This window comes from Anser anser (assembly GCF_964211835.1).
Source record: "Anser anser genome assembly, chromosome: Z".
NCBI lineage: Eukaryota > Metazoa > Chordata > Aves > Anseriformes > Anatidae > Anser > Anser anser.
This window is the reverse complement of record NC_139723.1, coordinates 5,840,504-5,854,940: the sequence shown is the minus strand read 5'-3', so window position 1 is coordinate 5,854,940 and position 14,437 is coordinate 5,840,504. Positions and strand designations below refer to the sequence as shown.

The 14,437-nt window shown below is 45.7% G+C and overlaps 1 protein-coding gene across 1 annotated transcript in view; it reads left to right on the top strand.

The window, feature by feature from the left end:
- The first annotated feature begins 1,723 nt into the window (after nucleotides 1-1,723).
- The window catches only part of RASA1 (RAS p21 protein activator 1), a 63,388-nt gene continuing 50,674 nt past the window's right edge, over nucleotides 1,724-14,437 (top strand). Inside the window, exon 1 of the mRNA XM_083818665.1 lies at nucleotides 1,724-2,315. Within this exon, the coding sequence (XP_083674791.1) occupies nucleotides 1,918-2,315 (398 nt within the window). The 5' untranslated portion in view covers nucleotides 1,724-1,917. The remainder of the gene's footprint in view (nucleotides 2,316-14,437) is intronic.

The following is a 14,437-nucleotide window of genomic DNA, read 5'->3' as shown; positions in this document are numbered from 1 at the left end:
TAAATCTCTTGAAGGAGTGCTGCAGTTAGATTACCCCCTCCTGCAGGAAATTCCTAGGACAGCTGTCCTAGTCCCCACACACCCATGCACACATGCTGTTGCCCTTTACGGCACCCAGAAAAGCCAGCCTCATTAAGGCAATCTTATAAATATTTACACTGCAGTTCTATATTTAGGAATATCACTTCACAACAGCAACAAGACTGTGCTAAAATCATTTTATTTAAAGATCTGCGAGGGAAAGCAAACAGAATGGAAGCCCGCAGAGACAGTAGGCTTCAAGACTATTTGGAATTACATACACAATAGTGAAATGCTGCAATGCAAAAATCAAAATTGTAAGAGATTGGTGTTGAAACTGCAATTTCTTAAACAGGGAAACAGCAGGGTATAAATGTGCTACAATTCTGTAAAACGAGGGCTAGAGCCAGCTCCTGTGCTGACACTGGGCACATACCCAGCATAATTCCACTGATATTAGTGGTCTAACTGGAAGCAAATTTTGCCTTTAGAAGGCAAGATATGAAACTTCATTTCAGCAGATAAAAAGAGGTTGGCGGGAGAGCTGTGAAAGTGGGAGCAGTAGTTTGTTTTAGTGGCCTCGGGAGAAATTCACTTAATACTTTTGGGTAACGCAAAGCTTTGAAAACCTGAATGTTTAGATGCCTTCTGAGAACTCTTGAGAGACATACAAGTGTCAACGTGCTGCTATTTGTCAGCTCTTTTATTACTGGGGAGAAAAAAAAATCAAAGAAAAAAAAATCAAAAGATATCTACACATTACAGTGCCCGGTAATGTTTGTCGCACAACGTCCTCTTGATCACAGAGGTACTTTCCTGTGCGGTGAATCTGAAGCGCCAAGTAAGCCCACCGCAGCAAGCAGCACCATTAATGACCAAGATAGATAGGCTTGTGGGTGTGAGAGGCTGTGGGCTTGGGTGGCAAGGAAAAAAAAAATAAAAATAAAGTATAACTTCAGGAAAGTGCTGAGTAAATACCTTTTAGTATCAACGGTGCTGCAACTCCTACAAGGTGTGCAGTGTCTTGCAGACTCTAGTAAGCACTTTCTGTTCGTATTGCTGGAAATCCCGATCTCTGTAGGATTTTCCAAGAGGAAAATCCAACAGGATTTTTCTTTTCTGTGAAAACCAACCTCTGCGAGCAGGCCCCCCGGCGGGAAGCCCCCCACCCACCCCACCGCCCCTCACGGCGGGCCCCAGCTCCCCAGCACTGCGTGCCGCCCCCCTCCCCGCGGCCGGGCCCTTTATTATTTTTAATCATTTTGGTTAAATCCTTTATTATTTTCCGCCTCTTTCACCCCCTCCCCAGCGGGCCGCCCTCAGCGCCTACCCGCCGCCTCCTCACGGCGCGGAGGGGCGGGGCGGGCCGCTCCAACCCGCTCAGCAGCAGAACCTGCCTTCCCCCCCCCCCAAAAAAAAATAACTACATAATATTTTTATTCTATAATTTATTAATTTCGGCCGTTTCGGAGGATTTTTATTGTTGTGCGAGGCGGCCCTCACACACACACGCGCGCACGCGCTCGCTGAGGGAGGGGGGCGCATGCGCACCGCGCCCACGCCCGCCTCCCTCCTTCCCTCCCCCGCCCCGCGCTCGCTCCCGCTGTCTGTCCGTCCGTCCGCCCGCCCGTCCGTCGGGGGAGGGGGCGGGGTGAGGGCGTGTGGGAGGGGAGGGAGCCGGGGGTGGGGGGGGGGGGATGAAGCGGCGGCGGCGGCGCGGCTCCGGGGAGCTTCCCTGAGCAGCCCTCCCTGCCCGCCCCATCCCCGCTCCTGCTCCCGGCTCGGCTCCGCCGGGGAAGTTTCGGCTCGCCTCGCCCCGCCGGGGCGGGGCCGGTCCCGGCTGCGGGGCCCCTTTTGTCGCCGCCTCCCCCCGGCCGGAGGGGGGCGAGGCTCACGATGATGGCGGCCGAGGCCGGGGCTGAGGAGGGCGGCTCGGTTTCCTCGGCCGCTGCTGCCGCCGCCGCCGCCGCCGAAGCGGGGCCGTGCCGGGCCAAGGGTCCGTGCCCGCAGGGCCCCTTCCCGGGCGCCGTGCCCCCTCTGTGCTCGGCGCTGGGGCTGATGGCGGTGGGCTCGGGGCCTGCCGCCCCTCCGGCAGCGCCCGCACCCGGCACGGAGCCGGCCGAGCCCGGTGCCGCAGCCGCCGCCGCCTTCCCCCCGCTGCCGCTGCCGCCGCCGCCGCCGCCGCCGCCCCCGGCCGGGGCTCTGGGGGCGGTGGACGAAGGCGACTCCCTGGACGGCCCGGAGTACGAGGAGGAGGAGGTGGCCATCCCACTCAACGCGCCCCCCACCAACCAGTGAGTAGCTGCGACCCGGCGGAAAGCCGCCCCCGCGGCCGCCCGGCCCGGTTCTGCGCCCCCCCCCCCCCCGTCCCCGTCCCCGTCCCCTTTCTCTGCCCCTCCGAGGGCGCGGGGCCGCCGGACGGGCTCTGAGGGCTCCCTCAGGACAGCATCCAGCAGCAACACCTTTGTTTTTCCAGGCAGAGAGCACGGCGATCTTCCTCAGAACACCATCAACCAATACTTTTTTTTTTTCTTTAAGCCAAATCTGAACACGTGGTGCGAAGTAATTCTTCCACCCTGTAATCATTCAGCATGCCATATCCCTTCCCCCCCTCCCCCCCCCTCAAAGCACAGTTCCTAATATCCAGCTTTCCCCCCTCATACACAAACACCTCCAAAGTGGTGTGCACGTGTTGGCTTTTTTTGTCCTTCCTCTGGAGGGGTATAAATTCACCCTTGAAACACGTTTTTGAAACGAGCCTTCCACTGTTTTAAAGTACTACTGGACCGTGTGTTTCTATAAATCCAACTTACTTTGCTGCTCAGCCAACTCGAAGTTGTTCATAGTAAGGTTGTGTTTGGAGAGAAGAGGCAGGTTAAGAAGAAAATCAGGTAAATCTCTGGTTAGGTTTCGTTACGCTCGCTCTTCCATTAGGGCTAACCAGGATCATGCAGAGCAGTAATACAGGGAATTTTGCACTTAGAGCGGTTCTGTGTTTATACTGTGTGAAATACAGGGTTCGATAATGTTATGTAGGGCTCATGTAATCAGTGAGTACTCTAAGCACAACCTCTGGCTTTAAGTGTAGGAAGTCTGCAGGTTTTTGTAAAGCACTACAAGCCCTGGGTTCGAACAGAAAATGGTCCTCTTAGCAGGTACCTTGTTATTTAAAAAATAAAATTGCTTCGGAAGCTTAAAAGTTTTCATTGGTGCCTAGAAATATATTATTCCTGAAGTTTCAGTAACTGTAGCAGACGATTTAGGATTGCAAGGTGGTGGCTGGCAGATGGATTCAGGATACAGGTCAGAAGGGTAATCTGAAAACCGATGTGAATTTGGGTTCTTTTTTACCTTCTCTTGTGACCCCACTATCATGGAGTTAACTTTTGTACTTTCGGGTATTTCCGAGATTTCAGGAGCCATTGCAGTTGTGAGGAGGGCATAAAATGTAATATTAAAGGATTCCTTTTAAATTTCTCTCTCTAACCTTGACAGACTTCCTTTGTTCTTTTAATTGCTTCATTTTTTTGTGGAAGTTTGCTAACTTAAGGCCTTGTTTTGTGAAGACAGTGTTTGAATAGTCTTTAACTTGCGGGCCTCACTAATGAGCTAGAATATGATTAGGCAGTTTTGACAAAGGGTAAGGAGGGAAATAGAAGCACATAAAAGTGAAGTTACTTTGTCTATCAAGTCAGCGAGAGACCGAATTCTGCGCTTCTGGTTTTCTCTCTGAAAGATCAGGCTGCTGCTGCTTCTGTTAGACCCGTCTGTGTCCCAGAGAGAAAGCAGGCTATTTTGGAAGTAACTTTAGAAAGTGGGGTAATTATTTGTAAGTAATCACCCGTTTGATGCTGAATAGCTGCTATGACCTGGACAAATTTGAGCGGGTTTTGCTGTCGGAATATTGCCGTGTGACTCACGTGCTGGCACGATGGTGAACTTGTGTAAAAGAGGATGTTAGCATTCTGACAAGTGCATGCTCGGGGAGGACTGCCGAGACCCTGATTTTGTTCTGGTTAACAGCACTGCTCACCTTGCTGACACGAAAGGGGCACTGAAGTCTCTGCAGAGCCAGGCACTCAGTAGCTGAGCGTTCTGCCCTAGGAGAATCCTTAACAGAGAGAAAATCCAAGAAATAAAGTACTTAAAGATTAATTGGAAGCACTTACTGCTGTAATAAACTGTTTTTTTCTTTGTAACTTTATCTTTGGTGTGTGACTTCTCAGTAAACAAAATCTGAAGTGGGTTGATTTAATATAGTTGGCCTTTTTCATTCATCTTGTCTGCAGTTGTTATTTTTTTACCACTCTCTGTTAAGCCATTTACATTGGCAATATGTTGATAGTAAAATGCATCCTTTCAGTGCTGTTGTTTTATTTTGGAAGGGCCCTGTGTTTGTAGCCAGACTGTTTGTTTCTGTGGAGTTGAACTCTTAGTGTATTACCAAAACAGAATTCAGCATTATCTACAATCTTACGTAGGGAAAAGTCCAGTACAAATTTTTAAGAACAACGATCGAATTTGTAACGTAGATTAAATTTCTCCAGTTGGATAGGATTGCAAAGCTGCTGTTCCATTTGTTTAAATACGACTGCCAGCTCCACCCTTTCCCACTTCCTCCTAATTCATTCAGCTTTTATGGGAGGCATACATGGTTGGCCTGATGGATAATTCTGTGATTCTGTCAAACAGTTTTGTTTCTTTGTCCTGTTTGCTTACAGGATAATGTGTGTACATCAGAAAATGGGGAGTGCTCTTCAGTCCTGGCTTTGCATTGTGTGGCATTATCTCCTGTACAAGAACAAAAAGACACTTTCTTTTTATTTCACAACAATAACCACTAACTAGTCCGCTTTGCCCTCCCTTGGACATGCATCGCATTTCAGGATTTACCGAATTGTTGGTTACTGACTCCAAACAAAAAAATCTGGTAAAAGTTGCTTCTCATGTTTCCTGGTTTGTACTCTGGTCTGAAATTGGGTCTTTATGCATAAAATGAAATGAAGCTTTTTGTGTGGACTTGCACACAACTTTTTAACATTTTTATCTCCTAATTTGTTTAGCAAATTAAAAAAAAAATAAAATGAAATCTGAGTGAATTCCTAGTTTGCAAGTTTTAGGCCATAAAGTTGTTACAGACCAGATATTTTTTGTAGATTAGGTTTTTAAACACCGTATACTTGTCATGCTGGTTTTTACAGTAGCTAACCTGAAGAGATGGGAAATGAAGCAGATGCAAGTTCTGCACTTCCCATCAGGATGCTGTAAATATAGTTTGTTCAGAGCAGTCAGGATGTGTTCGTCTTTGCTAGCAAGCACCTAATACGCTTAATTTCCTCTTTTCTCTTCCACATACCTAAGGAGAAGGGGAATATGTCTTCTCTTAATGTGTTTTCCTTAATTTTCTAGCACTGGGAGGAGATTGTCAGCACATAACAGGTTCACTGTATTCAGAAGCTCAAAATTCCCAAGTAGGGTTGATATTTATCTTCTTTGATCCCGACTGGAGTTGACTCGAGACTTGTCTGTTCAGTGTGTGTGTGTGGGGGGGGTGTTCATTTTTCTGGAGCACGGCAGTCGCGTGTTTATATTGTAGTTTAATGCTGGGTGGGAAGCACAGGATGCTAGGGAATAAAATGGGCAATTCTGTGTTTTTGTTCTTTTTTTTTTCTGCGCTTTCTTCCCCATCTGCAAAGCTCACCGACAGACTGATGGCGGTCTGAAATGGTGCAAGGAAATGGCCTTCAAAACTAATGAGTGAATGCTGCTTAATTTAGTAAAAAAAACACAGGTATGTGAAATACTTTATTCAGGCGTTTGACTAAATATTTAGTCGGCAGGATTATTTGGGATCATAGTGTTCCATTAAGGTAGCAGAAGCAGTTCTTGGATGTTTCAACAAAATTCACATTTTCATATGGTGTTTTTAAAGCAGTGATTAGCAGTTTTAAATGGAAACAAGTTGAAATTGAAAGCCATCAACCTAACAAAATGAAACAGGCTGTCAAAATACTGTCTGGTTAAAACAAAATCTTACCCAAAGCAGATATATTCTTAGAGTAGCTCGTGGTATCTGTTGAGGCAATATATTAGGGAGAAAAAGCTGAAAACAGAGAGGTGGGTAGAGAAATAGCATTGCAAGCAAAGACTGCATGAAAGAATATTTTTGTCTGAACGCGGTGTGAATTATAGTTTCTTGAGGTAAGTCTCTCAAAGGTGGAAAGCCCAGAGTTACGCAACATTTGTTTATTTGAGTAACTAATAAGAAAAGATTTTTTTTTTCCCTGAATAATGGTTGAGGATCAGTTTCCATTCCAGTGAATAAGTCTATTGCAGTGAGAGCTGAGGGGAAATAACATTGGCATATGCAGTTAGGTTCTATATAAGCAATAAAAAATGAAATGGGATGAAACTTGATTTTAGCATATGAAGTTCTTTTCTGTTTAGCAGTTAATGCTGTTAGCAGGTAAACTTTTCCTCTCTCAGAAAACACCGTGTTCCCCTTCCAGAGGGAGCAGAAGCCGATAAAGAAATTAATTACCTAAAGGTGCTAGTTAGCGTACTGATTGGGCCGCTTACAAAATAGACTTGAAGAGAAGTCTGGCTTTATCTCTGGCTGAGTATGTGGCGCTAGAAATGCACCGTGAGGAGCAGCAGAACAAAATTGCACCTAACCATATATAGGAAGCAAAGCAGTAAGTGCACTGACATGATAGGTACGTATATTAAAGGAAGCTTCAGATGAAGAAAAACAGAAGTGGGAAAGCATTTGGTGCTAGTGAAAGTCTGAGGAGGGATTTTCAGTACTTCTAGCTAACATCGGATGCTGTCGTTTCATCTAAGGAGTGAATGCTTTCTTGACCAGCGCTTTATCTAGTTTTTGTTCTGTCACATACTGATTCCGAGAATATCAGTGTGGGACTCGGGCGCTCCATCTGCTGTCCTGGCCTTTTGAGGAGCACAGTATTGCGCCATGTTTTCCTCACCTTTGGTTTTAATGTCTGGTGGCAGTGGGGAAAAACACCAACTTACCAGTGGGGCATGGGTCCCTTCGGCGATGGGCCCCCTCTGTAGGTTCAGCCATAAGTTCTTAGGGCTCATACAGTAGTTTTCCACTTTGCCTGTATCTTCCTTTCTCATTTAATAAAAACAGTGAAGTCTTGGTATGTATCTCACTGGAGGGTGCAGCAGGAGGGAGGAGAAGGTGTTTTAACGTGGCCCTTGTGCTTTGTAGAAGTATCCCCGTGGAACAATTCTGCATTCCTCTGCCTTCTGCCAGAGTACACTCAGCACCAGTAAGATGTTACCGTCACTCAGATGCTTGTCAGGGTCCTAACACTGTTCTGTATACTTGCAGAGAGTCTTCAGTAGTCTTTATTTGTTATCTGAAATACCTGCTCTGTTGCTCTGGAATGGAAGAAATTTTTTTTTAACCTGAATCTGTCTTTGTATTATGTTTTGTACTGAAGGTGATGTGGAGAGGTCAGCGCTGATTGCTGAGGGGGAGATTATACTGGTGGCCTTCTATAGTGAGGTCCCTGGCATGGTGACGGGGGAAGATGAGTGAATATTGTTTATCTCATCTTTAACGTGACTTTTTCACGCTGTCTCACGTAACATCATCGCAGACAAGCTGGCAGTGTGCGAGTTAGCTACGGGGGCAGTGCGGTGAGTTGTAAATCAGCTGGGAGGTCGGGCCCAGAGGGTGGTGGTGATGGGTTGGGTTGGAGGCCAGGCACTGGCGGTGATTCCCAGGGCCTGTAGCGTTTGAACACACACAACCTCAGTGATGGGACAGGGTGAGCCCTCATCAGCAAGTTCCCAACCGATGCGGACCTGGAGAGATGTCTGATGCACCAGGTGGGTGGGCTGCCATTTGGAGAGACCTGGACAGGCTGGAGGACTGCGCTCTGTGGGACTTCTTGAAGTTCAACAGAGGCAGCACAAAGCTACTAGCCCTGTAGAGGACTGACTGACATTGTTACGTGCTGGGGGCTGACTGTCTGGCAAGCAGCTCTGCAGAGCCACGCTGGGACTGAGCGGGCCTGACGGACAGCTAGCTGACCAGGAGCAAGAAGTGCATGTTGGCAGCAAAACAGGTGAACAGCAGTGTCCTGGGTGGCACTGTGAGGAGCATCGGAGGTGATTTCTTCCTCTGCTCAGTGCTGCTCAGACACATCTAAGGTGCTGCGTGTAGTGCAGGGCTCCCAGTGGGAGAGACTTGGGCATGAGTGAGGAGTGAGGCCAGTGCAGGGACACCAAGGTGATGGCTTGGGCTGGAGAAGAGGAGGCTCAGAGGGATCTTATCCATGTGTATGAGTACCTGATGGGGAAGGGATGAGGATGGGGGAGCCAGGCTCTCCTCAGCGCTGCCCACTCACAGGACAAGACTCAGTGGGAATGAATGAAAAAACTTGAAAATCCATTTAAATAGAGGAAAAAAAAACTTTTTTTTTTTAGTTGTGAGGGTAGTCAAACACTGTGTTGTGGTTTAACCCGGCCGGCAGCTAAACACCACGCAGCCGTTCACTCACCCTCCCCCCTCCCTCTCTGGGATGGGGGAGAGAAACAGGAAAGTGAAGCCTGTGAGTTGAGATAAAGACAGTTTATTAAGACAGGAAAATAATAATAATAATGATAACAGTATTACTAATAATAATGTGTACGAAACAAGTGATGCACAATGCAATTGCTCACCACCCGCTGACCGATGCCCATCCTATCCCCGAGCAGCCGGCCCCCCACCCCGGCCAGCCACCCCTATATATTGTTTAGCATGACGCCAGATGGTATGGAATACCCCTTTGGCCAGTTTGGGTCAGCTGTCCTGGGTCTGTCCCCTCCCAGCTCCTGCTGCACCCCCAGCCTGCTCGCTGGCAGGACAGAGCAAGAAGCTGAAAAGTCCTTGGCTTGGTGTAAACACTGCTCTGCAACAATTAAAACATCAGCATGTTATCAGCGCTCTTCTCATCCTAATCCAAAACATAGCACCCTACCAGCTGATAGGAGGAAAATTAACTCTGTCCTAACTGAAACCAGGACACACTGTAACAGATTGCCCTGAGAGATTGTGGAGTCCCCATCCTTGCAGGTACTTGTGACCCAGCCGCATGTGGCTGGGAGCAGGCTGCTGTAGCTGACCCTGCTTGAGGAGCACTGGGGGGCATGGCAGCTAGACAAACCCCATGGTCATTTCTAACCAAAATGGTTCTGTATGTATGTAAATATGCTGATGGTGTAGTTGAGGGTGAGTGTTATGGGACTTATTTGCTGAAATTGTTACTTGAAGTACTATGGAGTCACATCAGTGGCAGTAGCTAATAGCAAAGGCTTTAAAGGAAAGCACAAGAAATCCTTAACTGGGTAAAATAAAATATTTCACAACTTTCCATGTAAGCAGATCTCCTAATTTCTGTGGCAAAAGCTCAAGAATTTGCCTTTTAAAAATTCTAACATATCTAATAGTGCTGCTTAAATATTTAATCAGCTTGCTTGCAGTGTGTACATTTTCCTTCGAAGTTATCTCTCTATTACATTAATTTGTATATGTTAATAATTGTATACAAACCAGTGCTGCCAAGTAAACTTGAAAGCTACAGGCCCATTTGAGGGAAGAAGGACGCCTAATGTACCCAGACAGGGTTCTGCTCGGTTAAAGGCCTGATTCTTCTGATGATGGTACAGGGGTTTTGTGGCAAGGTTTTGGTAGCAGGGGTCTGCAGGGGTGGCCTCTGAGCAGAGCCCAGCAGCTGCCCCATGTCAGAGAGGAGCCAGCTCCAGCTGCTCCAACAGGGACCCACCGCTGGAGATCCTGAAGAGCTGCTGCCTGTGGGCAGCCCCCGCAGGCTCAGTTTGGGAAGGACGGCATCCCGTGGGAGGGACCCCACGGGGAGCAGGGGCAGAGAGGGACCGTGAAGGGGCAGCGGAGACGAAGCGTCAGGGACTGACCGCAGCCCCAGTCCCCACTTGCTTTGGGGGGAGAAAGTGGAAGAGAGTGGGTGCTGAGAAGATGGTTTTAGTTTACTTTTAGTTTCTTAGTCTCCTATGATAGGTAATAAATTACATTAATTTCCCTATGCTGAGTCTGTTTTGCCTGTGATGGTAGCTGGTGAGTGATCCTCCCTGTCTTTACATCAACCCTCGAGCCCTTTTTCATCCTGCTGTTTCCCAGTGATCTTTTGAGGAGAGGGAATGAGAGAGCAGCGTGGTTGTGCTGAGCTGCCATCACTGTGAAACAGCCACAGGTGATCAAACCCTAAGAAAAGTGATTCTCATATTCAAGTTTCAATAACTTATTTATTTTTGTATGTTTTGTTAGTGTTTCCTTTTTTTTGTTGGACTGAAATAGTAACTCTTGTTCATCCTCAAGTGGTAGTTGGGCTTTTATAGGTTTATACTTTCCTTAGGTTGGAATATTGATGCTAATGTGGAGATGTTACAGTTGCATGTATTTGAAGAAGTTGACTGTGTAGCTAGCTACAGGAAAATATTTAAAATTTTACCCTTTTCTGTTAAAGGTTACTGGCATTGCCCAAGCAGGAGTATATATATAATTTTTCTCATTTGTAGTTACTTAACAGATGTTTGGGCAAGGGTTGCTTCTGTGGACTTCCAGTTAGTTACAGAGCACACAGCTTTCTTTTCTTTAGTAGTTTCAAGAAACAATGTACGTTTATCCAATCTTTGCTAATCAGCTCAGGAAGCATATTGTACTTCTGTGTAGAGTTGTGTATGATTTTTTTCTGAAACATTTGGTCTGTTATCCAGTCCTCCTGTTTTTTGTAAAATTATGCATATGTATGCAAATATTCTCCCATACTTCTACACACACAAAAGGATATTCTGTCCGTGGCTTACTTACTGGATTTTGTGTTATTTCATAGATAAATTGCATCAACCCATTCTACATATAAAAATTAACCAACCATTAATCAATTAATTCCTTTTCTGTATCTCCATTTATTAGTAAGCAGTGGCAAAGACTTTATGAAATTCATGTTTGGATATTTTGTGAATTCAGAGGACTGGGAATTACTTGCATTGTCTTGTTCAAGCCACAGCCGGTTCTCTGTACCTTTTCCCTAGATTTTTTTTCTTGGAGGGCTTTTTGTGCTTTCTGAGCATCTGGGGAGGGTTGTTTTTTTTTTTTTTTTACTGTTTGGCAACCGAAGGGGTGCTAGGGAAATGTCTTCATCCTTCCAAAACCAAAACGTAACAAAGCCTCTGTAGTAATTGTCTCTTAATTCAAGTATAGGATCAAGAGTTTCTATTTTACTTAGCTCTACACACAGTTCTTTTGTGTCATGGTATTGGATTCAGTGGTATATGGATTGTATAGCATAGGGTACATCCCATCACTGTTCCTGTTGCATCTGGGAAGCAGTGGACACCTTTTATTTATGCACTGTTCCTCATTTTATTTATACTGTATAACTGTCAGGTTTTTCTCATTACAGCAGCAGTTCTCCATGGGTGAGAGGCAGGGAAGCGTTCTAGCATGCAGAGCAAGGTGAGAGTGAAGCATGAAACAAAAATCTGCTTGATTAGTTCGGGATGTAACCCAGAGCTGTGCTGCTGGCAGGGAGCTGAAGGCAAGGGCTCAGCACAAGAAGAGGCAGAGAATTTCTGTTTCTATCTCAGTTCTGTGGGGCTTCTGATGAGCAGAGCCGCCGTAGCAGGTCGAGCAATAAAAGGACAATGAGAAAGCCCAAGAAGGCTGGAAGTAGGAGAAGGTGAGGCAGATGGAGGAAGAAGGTTAAGGAGCCACTGGTACATTTCCTGAAATTAGTGGCAGACGAGACAGCTAAAAATCCCAGAAATTCCTTAATTGTTGCTAAAGATTATATGCTGACTTGCATAGCAATGTTGACATTGCTTCTGTAGCTTCTTCATCACTCTTGGCATAATTAGAAAAGGCCTATCTTTCACCAGAACGCACATGTAGGAAGCATGCATGAATAGGAAACTTTTGCTAAAAATGGGAAATGTCTTGCTAAAAACTGTAGTGAGTTCCAGAATTTACTTCCTAAGTTGACCTTTCAGTAAGAAAATGAGAGTTTCAAGAACTGTTTTTTGGTTTATTTATCTGTATTTATCTTGTTTATTGGTGGCTTTTGCAAAAAGGAGATAGCAGTCAGTGTTCTTTTTAGTAAATGTGATTAGATAGGATTGAAAGATCTCCTTGGCCTTCCTTTGTTGTCTATTGTGCTGTTGTCAAATCTTTTTTAAAGTTTACTACACTTCATATCCTTGAAATAATGGAAATGTTTAGAACCTCACTTTCCTTAAAGTTATTTAAATGTATTGCCTTTTGGATTACCTCATTTTTTCATCCTAGCTTGGTCTTTTTATAAGATGTACTGAGGTTTTTGTTTGAGATTTTTTTTTTAATTTTTCCTCAAATCCACAGTTGTGTTATTCTCTGCTGAAAGCATTTTAGTGGCTTTCGGAGGCATGTGCAAGTACCAGAGTGGGATGCCCTGTGGGACCGAAATCTATGTCAGTTGCTTCCTGCTCTTCCTACATGGCCCTGTTTTCTACTTGCTGTTTTTAAGGGGTTTTAGAACAGAAAAACGGTATAAGATAATTGTATTAGGTTTACATGCGTTCTGCCTCCACATAGAAAAATGCATACAAAACGGATTAAAAAACACCAACGCACTTAGTAGAAAAGTATGAAACAGTCTCTAATTTCGTACGTGCTGGACAAAGAACACCTACAATGCTTCAGGTTATTTTCAGCTTGTTTCAGTATCTTACAGGTGAGTACAGTACAGCAAACGACGCATATTTGCAGAGCTTTTTTCTGGCAGGAAGTTTTTTTCTGGCAGGAAGTGATGTTGAGAACTGCAAAGACCCTGTCAAAAAATTGCTAATTATGGAATGGTAAGTAACGAGAGCTCGTGTAGTCTCAGGAAGTGATAACAAGAATCTGTAATGTGTGAGAGGTACTGTGAAAGGCAGTGGCTGAATTAATAGGGAGGGAGCTCTGACCACGTCTCCTGGAAGTTCTCTGCTTCTTCTAATATGTTTTGTTGGAGCAGCAGGGTATGGCTAAGAGGTGCTTTGAGTGAAGTGGATAAGGCGTTTGATGATGAATTCTCCTCTGCACTGTAACGTGTGTTCTAGGTGGAAACAGAGGTATCCCGTTATTAACAGTGTCTTCATTTCTGCTATGTTGCTCAAAAACACTTAGTCCTTCATCGCTCTTCTGTGTTCCCTCTCCTTGGCCTGCTGTGCGTCCAAGTTAAAGTTGCAGGGTACTGAAACGGTGAGATGTTCGATGGAACAGCATGTCTTCGTATCTGTGCCTTTCTCCCATGCAAAAAGGAAATAACATAAATACGAAAGGATTTGTTTGGCCCATGTGACATGCTTCCACACAGTGGCAGCTGCCTCCTCCCAGATGGTAAATCCACCATCTGCTGCCTTGCTGCCAACAGCGTGTGTCTGGTGTGGACCTTGTGGAGTGCCCCTGATGGGGGCAGAAGGTCCTGTTAGCAGCGTACCGTGAGCTTGCAGGAGGGATGCGTGCGGTCTAACCACCTTCCTGCCCCCAGGAGGACGTGCTGCCTGGGTCTAATGAGGCAGGTGAGACCAGGGTGCTGCTATCTATGGACTCTCCTCTGCTGACCCAGGGTAGCAGCTCTGCCGCTGCTCACTCCATGGGGTGCACAACCTGCTGTAGGGCTCTCTGTCACCAGGAGCATCCTCCTGTGCGGCTGCGTGGTGCTCGTGTGCTTGTGGAAACTGTAAGCCATGACATTGAGTTTGCATACTCTCTGTTTGCTGTAATTAAGATTATGGTACAGGTTTGAATAGGCTGCTTTGGATTTAAACTGGTGGAAGGATTTTCTTGCACATCATCATGTCGGTTTGTGAAATGTGGAAGTCTGTTATTGATTCTCTTGGAATTAAAATGAAGGTCACCGAATGGATAATGAGCTTGTTACAGCAGTGGTTAAACTGCTGGTCATGGAAACAACAACCTAAGTTGTGATTCGTAGTTAGACGTTTTGTAGTTGAATCACTCCATAACCTTCTGTGACAATTTTCTCTCTTCATACCTTTCATAACAGCTCTTGTATTGTTGGGACACTAGCTGTTTGATTCAGAATGTCATTTAATTATGTTTGCTCACAACACTGTGAAAATAGTGGATTATCAGCATATAAAATTTTGCAAAGTGCATGTTGGAAATACAGAAGTGTTCCTAGGTGGGACTAGGCAAGGAAATAGAGGTGGCTCGCTAGGAACGATAGGGATCTTGTCATTGTCAGCGATGAAGGATGTACGTGTAAGTAGTTGTGAGTTACTCTTCTGAGTGCACACGTGGTAAGAGTCACAGCCAGAGGGGCAACTTTCTACTTAACGAACAGCTAGGCAGGTTGTTGGGTGTGATACCTTCCTATCCAAA